Source organism: Jatropha curcas, chromosome 6, assembly GCF_041381405.1.
Source record: "Jatropha curcas cultivar XTBG-Jc1 chromosome 6, XTBG_Jcur_1.0, whole genome shotgun sequence".
Classification (NCBI taxonomy): Eukaryota; Viridiplantae; Streptophyta; class Magnoliopsida; order Malpighiales; family Euphorbiaceae; genus Jatropha; species Jatropha curcas.
This window is the reverse complement of record NC_143156.1, coordinates 28,524,898-28,543,082: the sequence shown is the minus strand read 5'-3', so window position 1 is coordinate 28,543,082 and position 18,185 is coordinate 28,524,898. Positions and strand designations below refer to the sequence as shown.

The 18,185-nt window shown below is 29.6% G+C and overlaps 1 protein-coding gene across 3 annotated transcripts; it reads right to left on the bottom strand.

Moving 5' to 3' along the window:
* Positions 1-993: 993 nt before the first annotated feature.
* On the bottom strand, positions 994-7,734 carry LOC105647196 (ultraviolet-B receptor UVR8). Of its 3 annotated transcripts, none has more exons than XM_012233200.4 (11): positions 7,405-7,734; positions 6,493-6,566; positions 6,303-6,387; positions 6,015-6,146; positions 5,711-5,935; positions 5,334-5,576; positions 5,042-5,085; positions 2,492-2,674; positions 2,011-2,101; positions 1,782-1,825; positions 994-1,387 (listed from the first exon to the last, which is right to left on the bottom strand). In XM_012233200.4, exons 1-11 carry the CDS (start codon positions 7,604-7,606, stop codon positions 1,265-1,267), a joined length of 1,446 nt encoding a protein of 481 aa, XP_012088590.1. In that variant the 5' UTR covers positions 7,607-7,734; the 3' UTR covers positions 994-1,264. The 3 variants fall into 3 exon arrangements, with proteins under 3 accessions (XP_012088590.1, XP_012088597.1, XP_012088606.1); XM_012233207.4 differs by having other exon boundaries at positions 5,334-5,570; positions 7,405-7,733; XM_012233216.4 differs by lacking the exon at positions 6,493-6,566 and having other exon boundaries at positions 7,405-7,600.
* Positions 7,735-18,185: the final 10,451 nt, after the last annotated feature.

The window sequence follows — 18,185 nt, the reverse complement described above, 5'->3', positions numbered from 1 at the left end:
AAAAAAAATCTTGTAACTTTCTTTTTTAATTTTTTCTTTTGGGATTTGAATAATATGTTAACTTAGTCATGAATCTATGCAATTCAAATGTGTTTTGTTTCTTCTTCAAAAAGGCAGTTTAATTTTTTTTTTAAAAAAAAAAAAAAAAAAAGGAAATACACTACGTTTTGTGTTTTACTTATCTTTTTTAGCAAAAGAAACAAAAAAATTAATAGGTGAACTATTGAAGGGCAAGCAAAATGCCTCTGCTGATAAAATCATGTTTATTAAGTAATTAGCGGATAACGTTTATATAAATTGTGAGTTTGATATTGTGATAATGATGGGTGTCCTGATCCTTTTCATATGAGCAGCCTATAACCAATAATTCAATAGATGCTTACCTAAATAGATACCCAAATACCCAATATTTAATTGATGACTCAAAGTCAAACCCAAAACTGTACAACGGTCAGAGGGTAGAGATGAATAAATAGACCTATTTAAAATTCTTAAATCAGTTGGATGCACTTAAAAAAACAAAATCAATGAATCAGTAGTAGTTTTGAATTGTCCAAGTAGGATCTTGACAATGCACAGCAATATTTTTTATGCCATTTCATCCAGAAGATCACCCCACCAACTCTTCTTTTTCTTTTAAATAAGTCAAGGGTTATGCCTAACAGACAAGTAAAAAGAAGCTTTAGAGCTCAGAGTTGGTGGGATATTCACATTCATGTCTTACGTTGTCATTAATTAGTGCTAACTTTTGTTAGAAGAAAATTATGGACAGCCTGGATTTCTCGTGTACCATTACAGTGTCCAAGAGCTGACCTTGATTATTCAAAAAAAAAAAAAAAAAAAAAAGAGCTGATTTTGAATAATAAGCATTATCTGAAGGAAAATGCTCCTCTTCCCTGTACAATATAAGTTCATTCACACCTCATATCGTGCTACACAGAAGAATAAATTACATACACTATTATATAACAATAATTAGCTTTCTAAGGCATATGATTACAGTGTTCAAATTCTATTAAAGAAAAAAAATAATATACACAGTGGACCTACATTATGTTGTACATCTCAAGAGCAACATGTAGCTCTTATGAACACTGTTAAATGGACTAACTAGGTGAACCTAAGCCCTGGAAGAATGAGAACAAGCATATGAATATGTATTCAAACTACTGTATTTACATATACATAATAATAATGATAATATATCAATTGGAGAAACATCTAAGCTAACAAAACTGTGCCAAGGCTTGTATAAGTCAGCTACTCAAGCAGGCAATTCGGCCAAAAGTAGGGTATGCCACCAGCCACAAGCTATATTTCTAGGGACACAACCTTCTATAGTAACTGGAGAAGGAATGTTGCGGTCAATCACATCCCCTAAACCAAGCTGCCACACACACCCAGATGTAGATTTTCAGTTTCATAGAATCATCACTACCAGATACCGCAATTTTACAATACAAGGAATTCCAAGTCCAGAAAAATGTAGAATGGAGGGGATGAGCTTGCTCCGGTTTGCCCTATCCCAAATCTTTACCAACTTTGAATATATATTTTCTCATATTAAAATGCGAAAACTTGTTTACTTTTGGAGATATTGCCTAATGATATCCAAAATTTAATATTTGCAATTGTGTCATTCAATGACACAGTATAAAAATATACTTTTCTTATAGTTCATACATATAATTACGAGAGGTAGGAATTGTTTTTATATGAAATGTAATGGATAAAAATGAAACTAATCCAAATTTAACAATTAGTATAGGTTAGCATAATACCTGGCCATACTTGTTCCACCCCCAGCAAAATACTTCCCCATCCTCTTCAAGAAAAAAAAAGCAGAAAGTTACCATCAATTTCTCTTAATGCTAAAAGCCAAACATAATTCCAAAGTTAAATATTAAGTGGAAATAATAATAATAAAGGCCAAAAATTGCAATAAGACGACATGTTTGTTAGTTTAGGGTAAGAAAGAAACGGAAACCTTCTTGAATGTAGTTTAAGTACCTGTTACCATAGCAGTATGACGAGCCCCGCAAGAGAGAATTTTTGCATTTTTATCTTCCAAGCTTGGAGCATCCAAGAGTCTAGGTATAGTCTGAAAAATCCAGTAAAATTGGAAGTTAATTGCAAAAACTTTACATGGTGAAAAACATTTTGTTAACATGAGGGTTATGGTGAAGCCTCAGATTTCAGTTGTTTCCAGTAAAGAGCAGAATCAACAATAGCAAAATGCATTAATCTTTCAACTCAAACACCAGTAGCTTTGAAGCAGTGATAATAACATAGGGTAAAAGTTTTTATGACCCTAAACGTACTAATTCAGCAATCCGGTTATCATAGTAACAGTCTTTTCCAGCATTCTGTTGTCAACATTTAATATCACTTCTTCCCATTCTTTCATCTTATAAGCGCACATCCGCACGTCATCGTATGATGGTACAAAAAACATATTACCCTAATTGAGGAAAATGCATTATTGCTGTACCTCTGCTTGATCACCACCAGTTCCCAATTGCCCAAACTGATTCCCACCAAATGCATAGACATCGCCATCTGCAGAAACACAAACAGTGTGCCACAATCCTGCAGCAACACCCTTTATCCGTATGCCCAGCAATGAAGATACACAAGTTGGGCTCAGCTCGTCGTCTGTACTCCCTTTTCCACACTTGATAAAAGAATGTAATAAAACAATTTTATTCCTTACTTTATGAAGACTAAAATATGCAAGACTGAAATTAATTACAAGAAAAGCAGATAAGCATTATAAATGAAATAAAGTAACAGGTTATCCCTTGTTAGATGAACTTCATCTTCAAGATCTACAGTGCTTTATTCTCCATCATTATCTACTTTACCTACATATCAATCCTGAACAACAGTTAACACCCGAAACTCCAACCAGTGTTATTAAAGGATAGAAAGATCAAAAATTTGAACAAGCAGTTAATGTTGAAGTCTATAGCTTCAAAATGTCTTGAAAAAGTAGAAGACTCCAATGCCAACAACAGGCAAAATGGTGATTAAATCAATAGTGTTATTAAGACATTATTATTGGTGTTTACTACAACAAGCAAGTAATGGTTCATTTAGGTGGCAAATAATCATCATTTAAGGAATTCTTTGAGTGAGTTTTTGATGCAGAGAAGCAGCTCAAGAAAGACAAAGTTTAACACTTGAATACATATTAATGGTCTAGAATTCTTATGGGGCTAGTCCTATATTTACTTTTGTCTTACTCAAGTAGTTGCTAGTGAGAAAGTTTGTACTTCTATTTCAAGACTCAGGGATAATCTTGTAATTTTAATTTTTCTGGAAAAGGTTGGCCGGATCTCTTAGGGTTTATTTGAGTAATACTAAGAGCTTTCATTGGTTTAAGAGAATATAATCGTTTTTGTCTATGGTGGTCCAAAATCTCGAGAGGAATTGAACTAACTTTAAGAGTTTACTTGTCGTTAAGGTTCAGGTCATTTTGAATCTAAATTCTATGCTCATAATGCTTTGTCAATAAGTTTTCATTGAATAAGATTCCAGTTATTGTTACTTCGTGGATTGTGTAATAATGCCTATAAATTCTAGGAAAAATGCCAAAGGGATTCAAAGTGTAAGGCTTAGAATTTCATATTTTTCTCTCTCTCTTTTTTTTTTTTTTTTTCCACTGAAGCCAGGTCAAAATTCTGAATATAATTGAAGACTTCAGCCACCCAAGGTCAGTCTCAGTCATCCCTTTAAGTTTCTACTCATGTCTATTTTTCAAATGGACTCGCAACCATTCCTAAATGATTAAAACTGCAAGTTGACCTATCTGCATCAGAACTTTAATAAATATGCATAAATAGGGTCTAACGGATGGAGGACAATCTCAAAGCCAGGATAGGCTGGACAGCAGATAAACAGACAATAGCATATCACGGGGAGATGGATGATAGGAATATTTTAGTATCCCATTTAATTGCTATTTTAGGTGATATTTGCTTAGATACTGATATAAAAATTCTGAAATTCAAAGAAGACCAAGGGTCCAATCCAATGGAGATTTTGATGAAGAAATATACTTTACAGGGGAGGTTAACTGAAAACTGATCCTGTCATGCTCTAGAATAACCTAGCAGAACCCATAAACAGAGACCTGTGATTATTTAATTTGGGTAAAATGACTAAAGACCTAGATGGACTCAAATAAATAACAGTATCTGACATCTGACTCTTTTATAATGAAATGGAACAAATGGATTCATGTAAGTGTAACTATGCCTAGGTATCAGAAACGTAAGAACAAGACTGCATTAAGTTTGTCAACATTTTATCGCTCTGAAGAACAAGGTTTTGAAGGCAACAATGGAAGTTATTGGAAACTAGCAAACTGCAAGAATATCAGAAGATGCATCCATAGTTGACTTTCTTAAGTTATTCAGAATATTGAAGGACACATATTTGAGCAGTTTTACAGCAGTATGGCAGCTGTAAAATGTGACCTATGTTTCCTTCCAACTGTCTAATATAATTAGGAAAATTACAACTTAAAAAAAGGACAGGTATCTTTGGTGTTGAAGATTTTACCATAATAAACAAAGGTAACATGTCTAAGTAAACTATCAAAATCTTTTTCTGGTAGCAGTATTTCATAATTATAGCACCCTTTCTGAAATGTCAGTTAAATATGCTCGCAAAGGGCTTGTCTACACCACAAAACATGCATATGAGCTTAAACAGGCCTTAAATAAACAGAAGAAAATAGTATACAATGATGCTTCTACAAATACCATTATGGATGTTGATGCAGTACAAGAACAGAATCAAGATTAACAATAAGACAATGAATGAAGGTCTAGCATAATAGATTTAACTCATTAATCAAGTACCATGTTAATTGAAAACATAATAGGACATTTGGCATATGTTGAACTCAGAGACAAGAATAATAACTTCCTCAAATGAACAAATGTATGTATATACTTGTGCGTGTGCAAGAAATTTTACTTCATGGAAAGAAGAGATCATAAGTTACTGCAAAAATTCTAGCAGACCAGAGTACCTGTCCATAGAGTCCCCAGCCAAAAGTAAGGAGTGCCCCTGCATCTGTTAATGCAAGAACATTATGAGAAAATAAAATATGTCAACATAAGCAGGAGGGAAAACAGTATACAGTTAACTAGACATTCCAGTTTAACCACTTAATATAAAAGAACCCCAGACCAGACTTAGGTCAAACTCCTAAATCATTTTTTCATACTTATGAATACATTTAAATTAAACAAGAGGGCAATGATCTTAAATTAGGTCTTTGCTTCTATCTAGTAAAGTAGGTTACTTTATTAGATGCTTACCTGTGATTACTGCACTGTGTCGCCCTCCACAAGCAATCCCCTTCACATAACTTCCAGGAATTCTAAGACTATGTCCCTCCAAAGTCATGCCTCCATGAGAAAGTGCTCCAGGTCTATCTTTTCCATAAGAAGAGTCAATACACGGTATGGGATGTGGAGAGGACACCATGCGTATCCGGGAGCCTAAACCGAGTTGCCCTTCGCCTCCATAGCCCCAACCCCACACCTGTCCTATATCTGAAACTTTGGTAAAATTAGGGAACATTAAGTTTCTTGCTTTACATAAAAGATCCACCATAACTTCAAGCTTCATACTGCACTTATTGCAGAGTGGACTACACAACAAAACTCTGGGTCCCTTCCACGATGAAACTTACCTGACAATGCTAAAGTGTGGCGACCACCAGCAGCTACAGAAGCAATTCTTACTCCTGGATTCAATGTTACTAGACACGGGAAAGCTGAGAGTGTCTCGTCAGCAGAAGATGAGCTTTCAGCTATTTGTTTCACAGATGAAACTCTCCTGCGCTTTGTACTTTCATCTCCACCTCCTCTGCTATCAATTCCACCACTAGATCTCGAACCTTGAGAGCGAGGGCTCACTGCAAAAAGTCGATATTCATGCTCAGTCAAATCAATAACCAGTTAAATATATTTAAAAAAAAGACAAACTGAGACTACCTTGCTCTGTTAAAAATGGACTCTGTCTTTCAAACACATCCTTTTCTAGCTCTCCCACTGCAGATGGGTCACCAAAGACCTTCCCTGATGGAACACACTCTTTCCAGCCCCATGTATAAACTTCTCCGCTATCTGTGCTTAAGAAATCAAAAGCTGCTCAGTCTACCAGTTTACGAAGAGTCATTTTTACCTAAGAAGATATAGGACATAGATAAAATAGATTAGTCAATACCAACTAATCATGTTTAATCTATGCCCTGACATATACAATGAGGAGATGAGCATTACCTGTAGCTGCTACACAATGGGCCCAACCAGATGCAGCTTTTACAATGGTAGCTTCAGTTGGGAGAGGGAAAGGCTCAGGAATTTCCTTAACATTAAAATTAAAAGGCAAATACAGGTTAGTTCTAAAGATGCAAAATAGCTAACAATAAAAGATGGATATAAAATAAAGTCTACTATATTGCTATACTACCCCATGTTTCCCGGATGTCACATAGCTTTGACCTAAATCGTCTGTTGAACCCCAAGTAATGAGCTTTCCAGACTCTGATTAAAAAAGAAGCATGAGTAAAAACACTTATAGTTCCAAATCAATGTTTTGTTTTTTTTTTTTTTTTTTTTTTTTTGGGGGGGGGGGGGGGGGGGGAGGAGAGAGAGAGAGAAATCAATTGACTGAATAAGTAGACAGATAGTTTAATTAACATTAAAGAGATCCAAGAAAAAACAACCTTCATTTATATGCATAATCCTATATTCAACAGCCAATCCGAAACTTCATATGAGAGGAAACCAAGTAGGTTTAAGGCCAGTGACAACAAAATTAGAGGAAAATAGAAAAGGAGTAATAGCGAGCAGAGAGTTACAGTACATATTAATATAACCCTACTCCCAAACCAAATAGAGTTCAATGTTAACATTAAAAACCGCTTTGTTCAAATTCATTTCACCCAAAATCAAATAACGAAATCTATTAATCTTAAATTTCAAGAACAAACAGCATAGTAAATATCACTAATTTGAACCCAACAAAACAAAACCATTACTGAGTTTAGTATTTGCTATTTTTCAGCAGAGCTCAACAAACCAGCTCCAAACACATCACTCAAAATCTTAAATTTTATCCAAAACCAAAATTTCTCGTTAACAAAACAGTAAAATTAATATGTTTAGGCGGAGGACAAAAAGAAAAGAAAAGAAAAGAAAAGGCTCCTGTTCCATTAAACAAACAATCACATTTGCCCAATGAAGGGGCTCAAACGCACGAAATCACAAAAAGAAAATATATTGAGAAAAAAAAAATTAAATACAACTAAATCGAAATGTAGAACAAAAAAAAAAAAATTAAAAAGCGATATAATAAAAAACCAAAATAAAGTAGTAGTACCAGAAATAGCCATGGCGAATCCACAACCGCCGCCGCAAACGTCCTTCCAAGTGTACCCATCGGCTCGCACAACCACCGGCGACAAAATCGGCGACCTTTGCGGCAAAGCTCCCGGGAGATATCCCCACATAAAGACTAACCTTTCCTTTACCATTTCTTCCATTGCGAGTCTCTTCTCTCCCCCCTTTCCATCCCCATTCATGTCTATAAGACTATAACAGAGCAGAAAGGAAAAAGAAAAGAAAGGAAAGGAAAAACCAAATTAGTTGGCTTCGTGACTTGTTTTTTTGTGCGTGTGCGGGAGTTTGGTGGAATCGAAATTTGGAAAGTGAGCAATAAAAGGAGAGCGTATCATTTTCAAGAAAATGAGGACGCCACGTCGGATGCTCACGTGGGAGGGTAAAACACGTGGACGAATTCTGACCGGTAGATGTCTCGGTGAATTCTAGCCAGGAGTTCCCCAGAAGTTTCTGGAAAGTCGCCCCAAAATACTAGAAATAGGTAAGGAAATATTCGCTTGGTAGATGTCGTGGACGTTTTGCTGGATGCCACATGGTTAATTCCGTATGCAACTCCAATCATTAACATTGCCACGTGTCAGCTAGATTGGGGTGTGAGAGGTAGTGAAAGTGTCATGACTTGTCTGTTTGTGGGCCCATTTTGTTTTCATCCTTAGGGTTTTGGGGTTTACTTTTATCTTGTACATGTGAAAGGGGGAATAGCCTTTTACTTCTTTAAGGTTTAATCACATGAAGCAGTTTTAATAACTTCGACTATGTTTCAATGCAATTGTGTGTATGAAAGTTAAATGCCTTTGCTTGTTTTTACTCTTAACATTATTTTGAAAATTTAGAACTTTAATTTATTTATCGAAATCAAAAAGTTCATATTTGATATTATCAGCAAATTTAATTTTTAAAATTTATTTAAAGTGATTAAAAAAATTATATTTTATATTTTGGATCAATTTTACTTATGAACTTGTTTAGAATGATTTAATATTTTTGTCGATTTAATCGTTGATTCTTCACCTTTTTTACATGCATTTAAGACTATAGTTGGAATCCAACTATATAATATATTAAAAAAATAATTAAATATGAAATCGAGAAAAATAATATATGAAGTATATTGTATCACTCTTTGCCTTGACATTTATTACTATGTTATTGCATATGAAATCCATATATTTTTTTTATGTTGAATAAATTAAACATATATTTTAGAATAAATAATATTTTCATAAATTTTAAACTTTTATTTAAAAGTGTTGGAAAAGTTTGATATGGTATTTTAAAATAAATTGTAAATCCTGTTAAATTGAATTAATTTTTTAATTTGTAAAAATTTTAAAACAAGTTCAGATGTTAAATTAACCTATAATTACATTCTTTAACGTGAAATAGACTTTATAATTTTTCATTCCAGTATTTTCTTTCTCTCCTTTTTAAACAAACTTTCGCATGAGAAATCTTTAAATGGAAGTTTTGTAAACTTTACTCAAATACTCAAATATCAATAGATTTAAAAATTCAAATTCAATCTTAATATTTATGTGAGAGTAATTAATAGATCATAAGAAAATTATAAACTTTCTTTAAACAAATGAAATTAAGAGATTGAAATGATTTTTATTTTTAGAAATTAAGGAGTGGTTCAATAATCATTATTCTACAAATATTTCACAATTGTTGTTTTCCAAAAAAAATAAATTCACAATTGCTTAAGGTGCAAACATAATTATGAGACATGATTATTGGACAACAACAACTATGATTGACATTTTTTTTTCTTATGATTGACAATTTTAGCGATAGACAATTACACAAAATTAATTTTTTTTTTTTAATTTTAAAACAACACAATTAAATTTTTTAAAGTTTAAAGTTAAATATAACAATATATTCAAGTCTCTTAAATACGAGATGGAGGGTTTAATCATTATAGATGGAAAAAGTTTATGTTGAAAATATTTCCTTTCCTCCTTAAAAATCCGATCCAACACAAATAAAATTAACCGCAGTTAAAATAATTCAATTACTCAAACTCAACTCAGGTTTGATTTGATAAAAACTCAATCGAAACTCATTCATTAATAAAAACAAATTAGACTAACATGAATTAAAGTTCAATTACTTTTCATAAACAAGTTTGATCATCTATACAGTTGACTCAAAAATAATTCAAAATAAAATAAACATATTATTAATAGACCAAGTATATGTAAAAATAAATAAATAAATAAAGTTGCGTTTTTGCTTTTCAATTTTTAGTTTGATAACTATATAAATTAATTAAATTTATTTTTAAATTTAAAATAACTAATTTAGTTTAAAATAACTTAATTCAAACGGAATCAAACTCATTTAATATAATTTAAATAGTTTATTTTACTATTTGATTATGAATTCAAATATTATAAAAATATATTCGAATCGATCCAAACTAAGCTAATTTGACTCGCTCAACGTGATACTAACTCCTACTCTCCATGATACCAATGGCTCACAAAGAGGCCCAACAAGTGAATTGGACATGCTTGAAATTGAAAAATTAACGTAAACGGGTGAAAATAGTACTTTCACACTCCACTGGCAATAAACCGAATTAACTGTCAACCACTAAATTTTAAGTGGTGTCCATAGTACGGATCCGTAAAGCCACAAATTAGGGCTCATGTTCTTCAAAAGCCCTAACATTTGGGCCTCAAATCATGAAAGTTTTGGCCCCTAATAAACGTGTCCCTATTTTTAATCATTTGATGGCAAAACCTTGTTTCAGATGAGCCATCGTGTGGCTGAAATTAAACCTCATATGATTGTACGTGAGAGGACCCACGATTGGATAGTTGATCTTGATTGGATTTTGATCATGTGGCTTGTAGGAGATGTCCAATGATTGTGGGTTAAGGGTTCCATTATTTAAGGGTAATTCATACATTTAGAGGCTATTGTGTTATGAAGATAAAAGGCTCACTTGGTGATTTGGAAGTAGAGAATGTGGGCAGATTTGAGACACACAATGCAAATTCAATTGTACATATATTCAAAATTTTTTTTATAAAAATATGAAAATTCATGGATTATTATTAATGGATTGTAAAATTTATTTAATTTCATATTGCATCACTTTGTTAGAAAATAAAGTTTATAAATTTGAATTAGGACAAATTTGAGAATTGAGTGATTTATATTCCATCAATAATAAAAAAAAAGGATGAAATTTATCAATTTTTCATGAACAATTATTTATTTTTACAAAAATAAATAAATAAATTTGACAAAATCATAGAATTATTCAATTGAATATTAAACTTAGCTATTTGAAGTTTGAGACTAGAATGCTCTCCAGAAAAATCAAATCTTAATTGATATGGAATTGGAACTCTCATTTTTACCAACTAAATTTCTCTCTTTGGTTTCCTTTTTTTTTTTTTTTTTTTTTTTTTTTTTTTTTTTTTTTTTGGCTTTGATTATTCAATTTATGAACAAAATAGTAACTTTGTGATTGATTATTGAATTGATAATTTAGGCTTCGGTTGTTTCAATAAATATTTTTTAGAATAATCTTTTTGAATTTTCTTATCTTTGAAATGATCAAAAGAAAAATTAAGTTATTTACTTTTATTTTTTTCAAATATTTATAAATTTATTATAACAAAATAATACTATAAAAAATACATCTATTGATTCATTAATCACCAGTACTTATCGTTACCAATTATGGCAACAAAAATAAATCACCAGTACTTATCGTTATAATTGATTATCACAATTACCAAAACTTGAATTATATATTCCTTTCACATTTTTTAACAATAAATTTTTAAATATGAAATTTTTATAATCCAAAAATATATTTTTAATTTTACAAATTTAAAATTTTTTTATTTTTTATTTTCAATATAATAAAAGATAACTAGAAAATATTTTAATAATATCTTTTTTAGGCGTGACCATAGTTCCAAAATCACTGGTTTCGACTTCAAAACTGCCATTTCCAGTTATTAAAAGTTAGAACCGAACTAAACTGCTTTTAGACGGTTTTCAAATCGCCAGTTTCGATTTTTTTTTTTAATTTTGAACCATAATATATTTTAAAATTTTTAAAATATATTTTTTAAGATTTGTAGCTTGAATAAATAATAATAATAAATATTACTATGAAAAAAAACTAAACCAATTTAACAAAAATTCTTAAAATTACTTTAAAAAACTATAATAAAACAAAGAATTTTTTAAGAACATGTTTTTCATGGTTTTAAACAATAACTGCCGGTTTTAAACCAAAACCGTCAGTTTCGGTTTCAAAAAATGAAAAATCGGAATTAAACTTTAAATTCACGGTTTGCAGTAACATTGTTTAATGCCGTGATCATCCCTATTTTTAATTTACAAGTAAATAAACTTAGTATTAATAAACTAACATTTCACAAATAGTACATATATATATATATATATATATATATATATATATATATATATATATATATATATATATACACACACACACGCACCCTAGGTGCTCTTTATTTTCTCCCTCTTCTTCATTAAAATTCTTCTTTTTCTCCATCAAAACACAAGAATCAAATATGTAAATATGGAGTTGCAGTATGTTTCTCAATTGAATTTTTATTATTGAAATCATTTGTGTTCATCATAAGCAAATAGTTCATGAATAACTAGGTCATATATAAAAGATTCAGAGTTTATCTAGCTAATCATTTTGAAGGTCTATGATGTTTTCAAATTCACCATTTTTTTATTAGTATTTCTTATTAGACCATCGAATTCTACCATGTTATTTTAATTATAATAATTTTATTTAATATTTGGTCATTGTCACCGCTTAATTGTTTATATTGATTTATTTAATGAAATCTTAATATATTATGTTCAAAAAACAAAGTTGAATTTAAGTTTAGGCCTCTAATTTTTTGTATTAACCTAGATAAACCTATATCTTTTCACATTTGTGTTTGGTTTGAAAAATAACTTGCCTTTTTAAAAGATATCATCAATATAAGTAATCCTAAGTTCGTAACATACTTGCACTCGTAATAGGATTCAGTAAGAACACGTATCACCGGCCATCATGTGGCTAAGGTGACATCTCTATGATTGCATGTGGCGGACCCTACAGTTTGGGTAGGTGGTCATAGTACTACTGGTGATCATGTGGCTTGTAGGATACATCAAATGATAGGTAAGAGTTATGGTAATCCATTTATTTATTGGTTCAACAGATTGGGCCATCCATTCCATAATTAGATCAGGTGGACCGCTCTTGGACGAGGACTAAATCTTGGCTCGGTTCAGATTGTCATCATACTAGCAAAATTTAGATTACAATATGCCTAATACATAAATTTCACGATTAACTTTAACAGATTTTCTTTACTATGCTTTCAAATTTGTACGAGTTAAATTATTATCGTACATTTTTATATTTTAATAATAATTATGTTTTTCAATTTTACGAGATTCAATAATTTATGTATTAGCCGATTATAATGGGAGGATTATAATGGGAGGTTTAATATTGTAAGTAAAATTTATTTAAAAATATAATCTATTTCCACTTATTCAATCTTGTAATACAAGAAATTAGGATAACCAATCTCATAATTTATAACTGTTACGAGGCAAGATCATCGCGACATAACATAACCTGATGCTGATAGGAACATTTTAAGATAGATGTCGTTTAGCATTAATATTTTATTTTTGTTGAAACATTATTTGATGGCTATTGATCCTCCAGTCTTTCAATTGTCAGTTGCTATCATTCGATGGGGCCGTATCATCTGGCTTGTCATTTGCTTTATTTGTGAAATGAAATGTCGTTTTCCGTTTGTTTCAAACTTCAATAATTAATTCCCTCCTAATTATTTTGTCCATGACCCCCAATTTTCATCGCGTCATGAAGAAAAAAAAAAAAAAAAAATATATATATATATATATATACACAGGTCAGGTGGACGTGGATGTCTTTTTTGCCACTATCATCAATCAATGAACGGTTCATTGAGAGTCTTTGACCCGATTGAAAAAAATAAATTTATTATTATATATATAAAAATTATCTTATGACATGTAAAAATAAGACACGTTTATATTTAGTGAATAATTTATCTAAAGACAAGGATTTAATTTGTACAAAAAATACTTAAAGAGTGGTCGCGAATTTGTGGAGAAAAATTTTATTTGGTGGTATTTTTTATTTATAAAAAATAAAAAATAATACTTAAAGTCCTTTAAAAGAAAATTTATTTATAATTTTTATCATTCTATTATGGTGTATTTCACTGTGACGGTCGATTTCTTTTTCTAAGACAATTGATTTGGATTGAGGAAGTTGCTTCGCTTTTTGATATTAAAATCTTTTACCTTTGCGTGTTAAAGTAACTTTGAGAAGAAAACTACTGAATTAGTATTTTTTTTTTATGCTAATTATTTTATTTTTAAGCATGAAGGGAAGAAGATTTTTATTGGTGATATTAAAATAACAAAGCAATTAAATTTTTGAAGTTTTAAAATTAATATCATTATGATTAGGATTGAGTTTTGCAATTATATTATTATGTTTGAATTGGATGGACACCTTCTATAAAATTAGAGATTTAATCTGCAGAAAAATACTTGAAGAGTAGTTATAAGCTTCAAAATAACAGTAGTTTCATGTTTAAAAAAGAGATTAGGACTCCATGTTCCGGAAAATTGAAAAATATTTTTAAAAAAATATTTTTAAATAATTTATTTTCATTGTTGGGTTGCAATATCAAAATTTAGTTAAAAGTTTTAAAATCTTTAACTCTAAAAATATTTATAATAATAATAATTTTATATTTTAAAAATTGATTGCTAAATATGAGAAAAATGTAAAAAATTGTAAATTATGATTATCGCCAATGCTCGATGGTGGTGGCAACAATGATTGATGACCAGTGATGGTGGCCAATGGTGAATGATAACTGGTGGTACGTAATGACTATTATTGATTAATAAATTAAAAACAATGTATTTATAAGATTATAATAAGTTTGTTAAATCCTAAAAAATATTTTATTGAAAAAAAAATTGAACTAATATAATTCTTAGGCTAATTATTTTTTTTCTTATTTTGAATTTTTTTGGTTGAAATTATTTCATTTTTTTAGCATGAAGGGGAATTTTTTATCATTATTGGTGACAATTCTAACAATTAAACAATTACTTTGAAGTTTTTTAATTAAGTATATTATAATTAGGTTTTGAACTCTCAAATATGGGTATCAAAAGGGATTGATGTGTTGGGTTTGATGCAACACAATTAGGGTATAAACACGACTTGCTAAATAATCGTCTTAAATATTTAAGCACGAATATGACACAAAATTAAATGAGTAACACATGTGTAATCCGCTTATATGAGTCAAAAAATTCAATCAAATTTAATTAAATATATTATATACAGGTCATTTATAACACGTTTATAACCGCATAACCCACTTAATATATATAAAATTATATTTTTATTGTTCAATAGATGATTAGACGAGTTAACCCGTGATACGATCCATTTAAACTCGTGTCATATATGAGTCATCCGTTTATGATACAAATTTATTTAGCTCAATTCTAACCCATTTAATTTATATGTTAAGCGAACCGTGTTATCGCGTCATAGCAAATTTTGAAACTCCTACTCTCCAACCTTACACGTGAGAGGTTCAATTAATTGTTGAGGGCATTTGGCTGCTTCAATCCTTACTTCCCTCCACTTGGTGTAGAGATCATCACTGCACTGCTTCTCTGAAATAAAAAACAATGGGTTTGTTAGCAGCAGCAAACCACAGGCTCTGGTTCATGAATTCCACGCCTTCAATTCCTTTTACCACTGGCCATTTCTCTCACATATGACACACACTCAATAGAAACAACAAATGCACCTGAAATGAGAAGTTAGGCCAACAGTTTCTCATGATACATCTCTCCATACCAGATCAACATTTGCCTTTATATATATATATATATATATATATATATATATATATAAATCATTTAACATTATATATAGAGCTATGGAAAAGAATAAAAAGACGGAAACTGGTGCTAGTTTCTTCCAAATGCCGCTTCACTATCCTAGATACACCAAAAAAGATTACCAGACCATGCCGGAATGGCAGCTCGATACACTTCTTGCCGAATATGGGTTGCCCGTAAATGGCGACCTGGATTATAAGAGAGAGTTTGCAATGGGTGCATTTCTTTGGCCCAATTCTTCAAATGATGACCAAGAACTAAAAAATTCATCGCATCGTGTAGCATCTAGTACTAGTAAGTTATTCAAGATTGTCGAGTTTTTATACAGCGCAGGGCATCCTTAAATTTTTCAGTTACGTCTCCTCCCAATCCCTTTGTAGTATTTTGTAGCTGTGTACTCCATCTATGTAATAATATTTGAATAATTTCTATATAATAACTGGATAATTATTATTTATTATATGATTTTGAAATGAAATTTGAGCTTATGCATCTAATTTTCTTCTGCTTGAATGAAAAATATATAAGTAACAATTAATAATTAATGGCTTTAAATCTCCAGCACAATGTGTCTATTTTTTGGATTTAAATACTTGGTAGTAGAATTTTGCTTCCCATGCATATCCTTTTCTTCGTCTAATTATATAGTATAATATGAAATCAGAGAAAAAAAAAAGTTAAAATTTCAAACACCATATAATAATATTGTTGATATTATTAAATCAAATTAAATATAATAATTAAATATATTATATTCTTATCATATTTAATACGTATTTTATAACCATTTAAAATTAAACTACCTAACTAATAAAATTAAAATCCTTAAAGATATTATATTCTTACCATATTTAATATATTCTTATTTAGTATATAATATAATTTCTTAGTTTATCCAATAGAATTTAAATTTAAATAGAAAATTAATATGACAAATCAAAACTAAATTAATTTTATTTTACACTCAATAAAATTAAAATCCTTAATGATATTTTTTTTTCAATATATACACTTAGCAGAGACATTTTAACAATTCCGATATTTCCCTCCCATTTTCACTTTATTTATAACTATTGTCTAATGACGTGCATTGCACGGGTCACTTTTTGTTGTAAATACTCGTTGTTTAATTTGTATTTTTTTTATCATTTATCAATAATCTATTTTTCTTTTATCATATACCTAGAAATTCACTTTATAAAATAAATAAAGTCTACAAGTTAATGGGTGTTCAACGTACTTTTAATAGTGAAAGTAAAAAAAAAACTATTAAAATATATAATAATACAAATAATGGAGTAGTGGTGAATTTTTAAATTTTAGAAAAAGTGAACATTATATGTAGTAGTCATATAAAATGAAACAGGATTATAATTCTAACATAATAGATTGATTGTGTAGTAAGAAAAGACACAATTAATTGTTTTTAATTTATTTCCTAATAAATAATTATAATATAATTAAATATTTTTTTTGAAGAAATCAAACTTGAAATTTCATTAAGAGAAAATTGTATACAGGAATACAAATAAAAATGTTTCTATATTTTTGTAAAGCAAGTCTAATAATAAACCACTCATATAAAAAATAAAAAATACAACTTTAATTTGATATATCCGATTAAGTTGACAGAGCATAATCCATGTGTCATAAACAATCGCTCACTCCACTTGGTGGCTATTAATGGTCACTATTCGACTCTATGGTCTTTCTACAAGTTTGATCTGATTATCTTCAAATTTCTTCCCTCTATCAAAGAGGAGCTCTACACTTTTTTCTGTATAACTGTCCAAATAATAAAATGTCATAAACAAAATCATTATAATAGAGATAATAAAACTCAAAAACTGTCAAACGACTAGATCTGAGAACAATATCCCAAAATATGGACAATAATAATTCCAATATATGGATAGCATCAACTCAAATCTGTATCAAAAGATACAAATATGAGGATTATTCAAATCCTATGTTCTACTGTATTTAACATACACACGTTAGTTAATATAACTTATAACATAATTTTTTATTTTATCCAATATAATTTAGATTTGAATAGGAAGTTAATATAACTTATAATCAAATTAAATTAGCTTTATTTTTTCAATTAACAAATTAAAATCCTCAAAAATATTATATTTTTAGAATAATTAGTACATATCTTCTTTATTTTTCAGCCAATAAAATTAAAATCTTTAAAATACATTACATTATTACCATATTTAATATATACCTTACTTATTATATAATATGTTTTCTTATTATCTTAATATTCTTTCCCCATTCCACTTCTTTATATATACTATGAACTATAGATATTTAGGGTATTTGAAGATTATTATGCATGCGGGAAATAAAGAACTGCTAAAGAAAAAAAAAAAAAAATCTAAAGTGAATGATTTGTAAGTTGTTGAGTGTTTAATTTTTATGTTTTGAATGATTTATTGATTTTTATATTCAGATTTTCAAATGGCTCCATATTAATTTCTGTTAATTACTAGATTTACAAGTAGCAATTTATAAATTGATGCAATATTGTGTTAATCCAATTGTAAATTTATTGTTTAAAATATTATAATGGTAACCATATATCTCAATTTTAATTATCATCGAAAATCCATACATCATGTTATATCTTTCAAGTGATTCTTCGTTCTTCTTCCTTTTGTTTTTTATTTTTTAAATTTATTCACATATATATTTTTATATTTAAACTGTCTAAATATATTTTATTTTTTCATTGATTCAATATAAGTT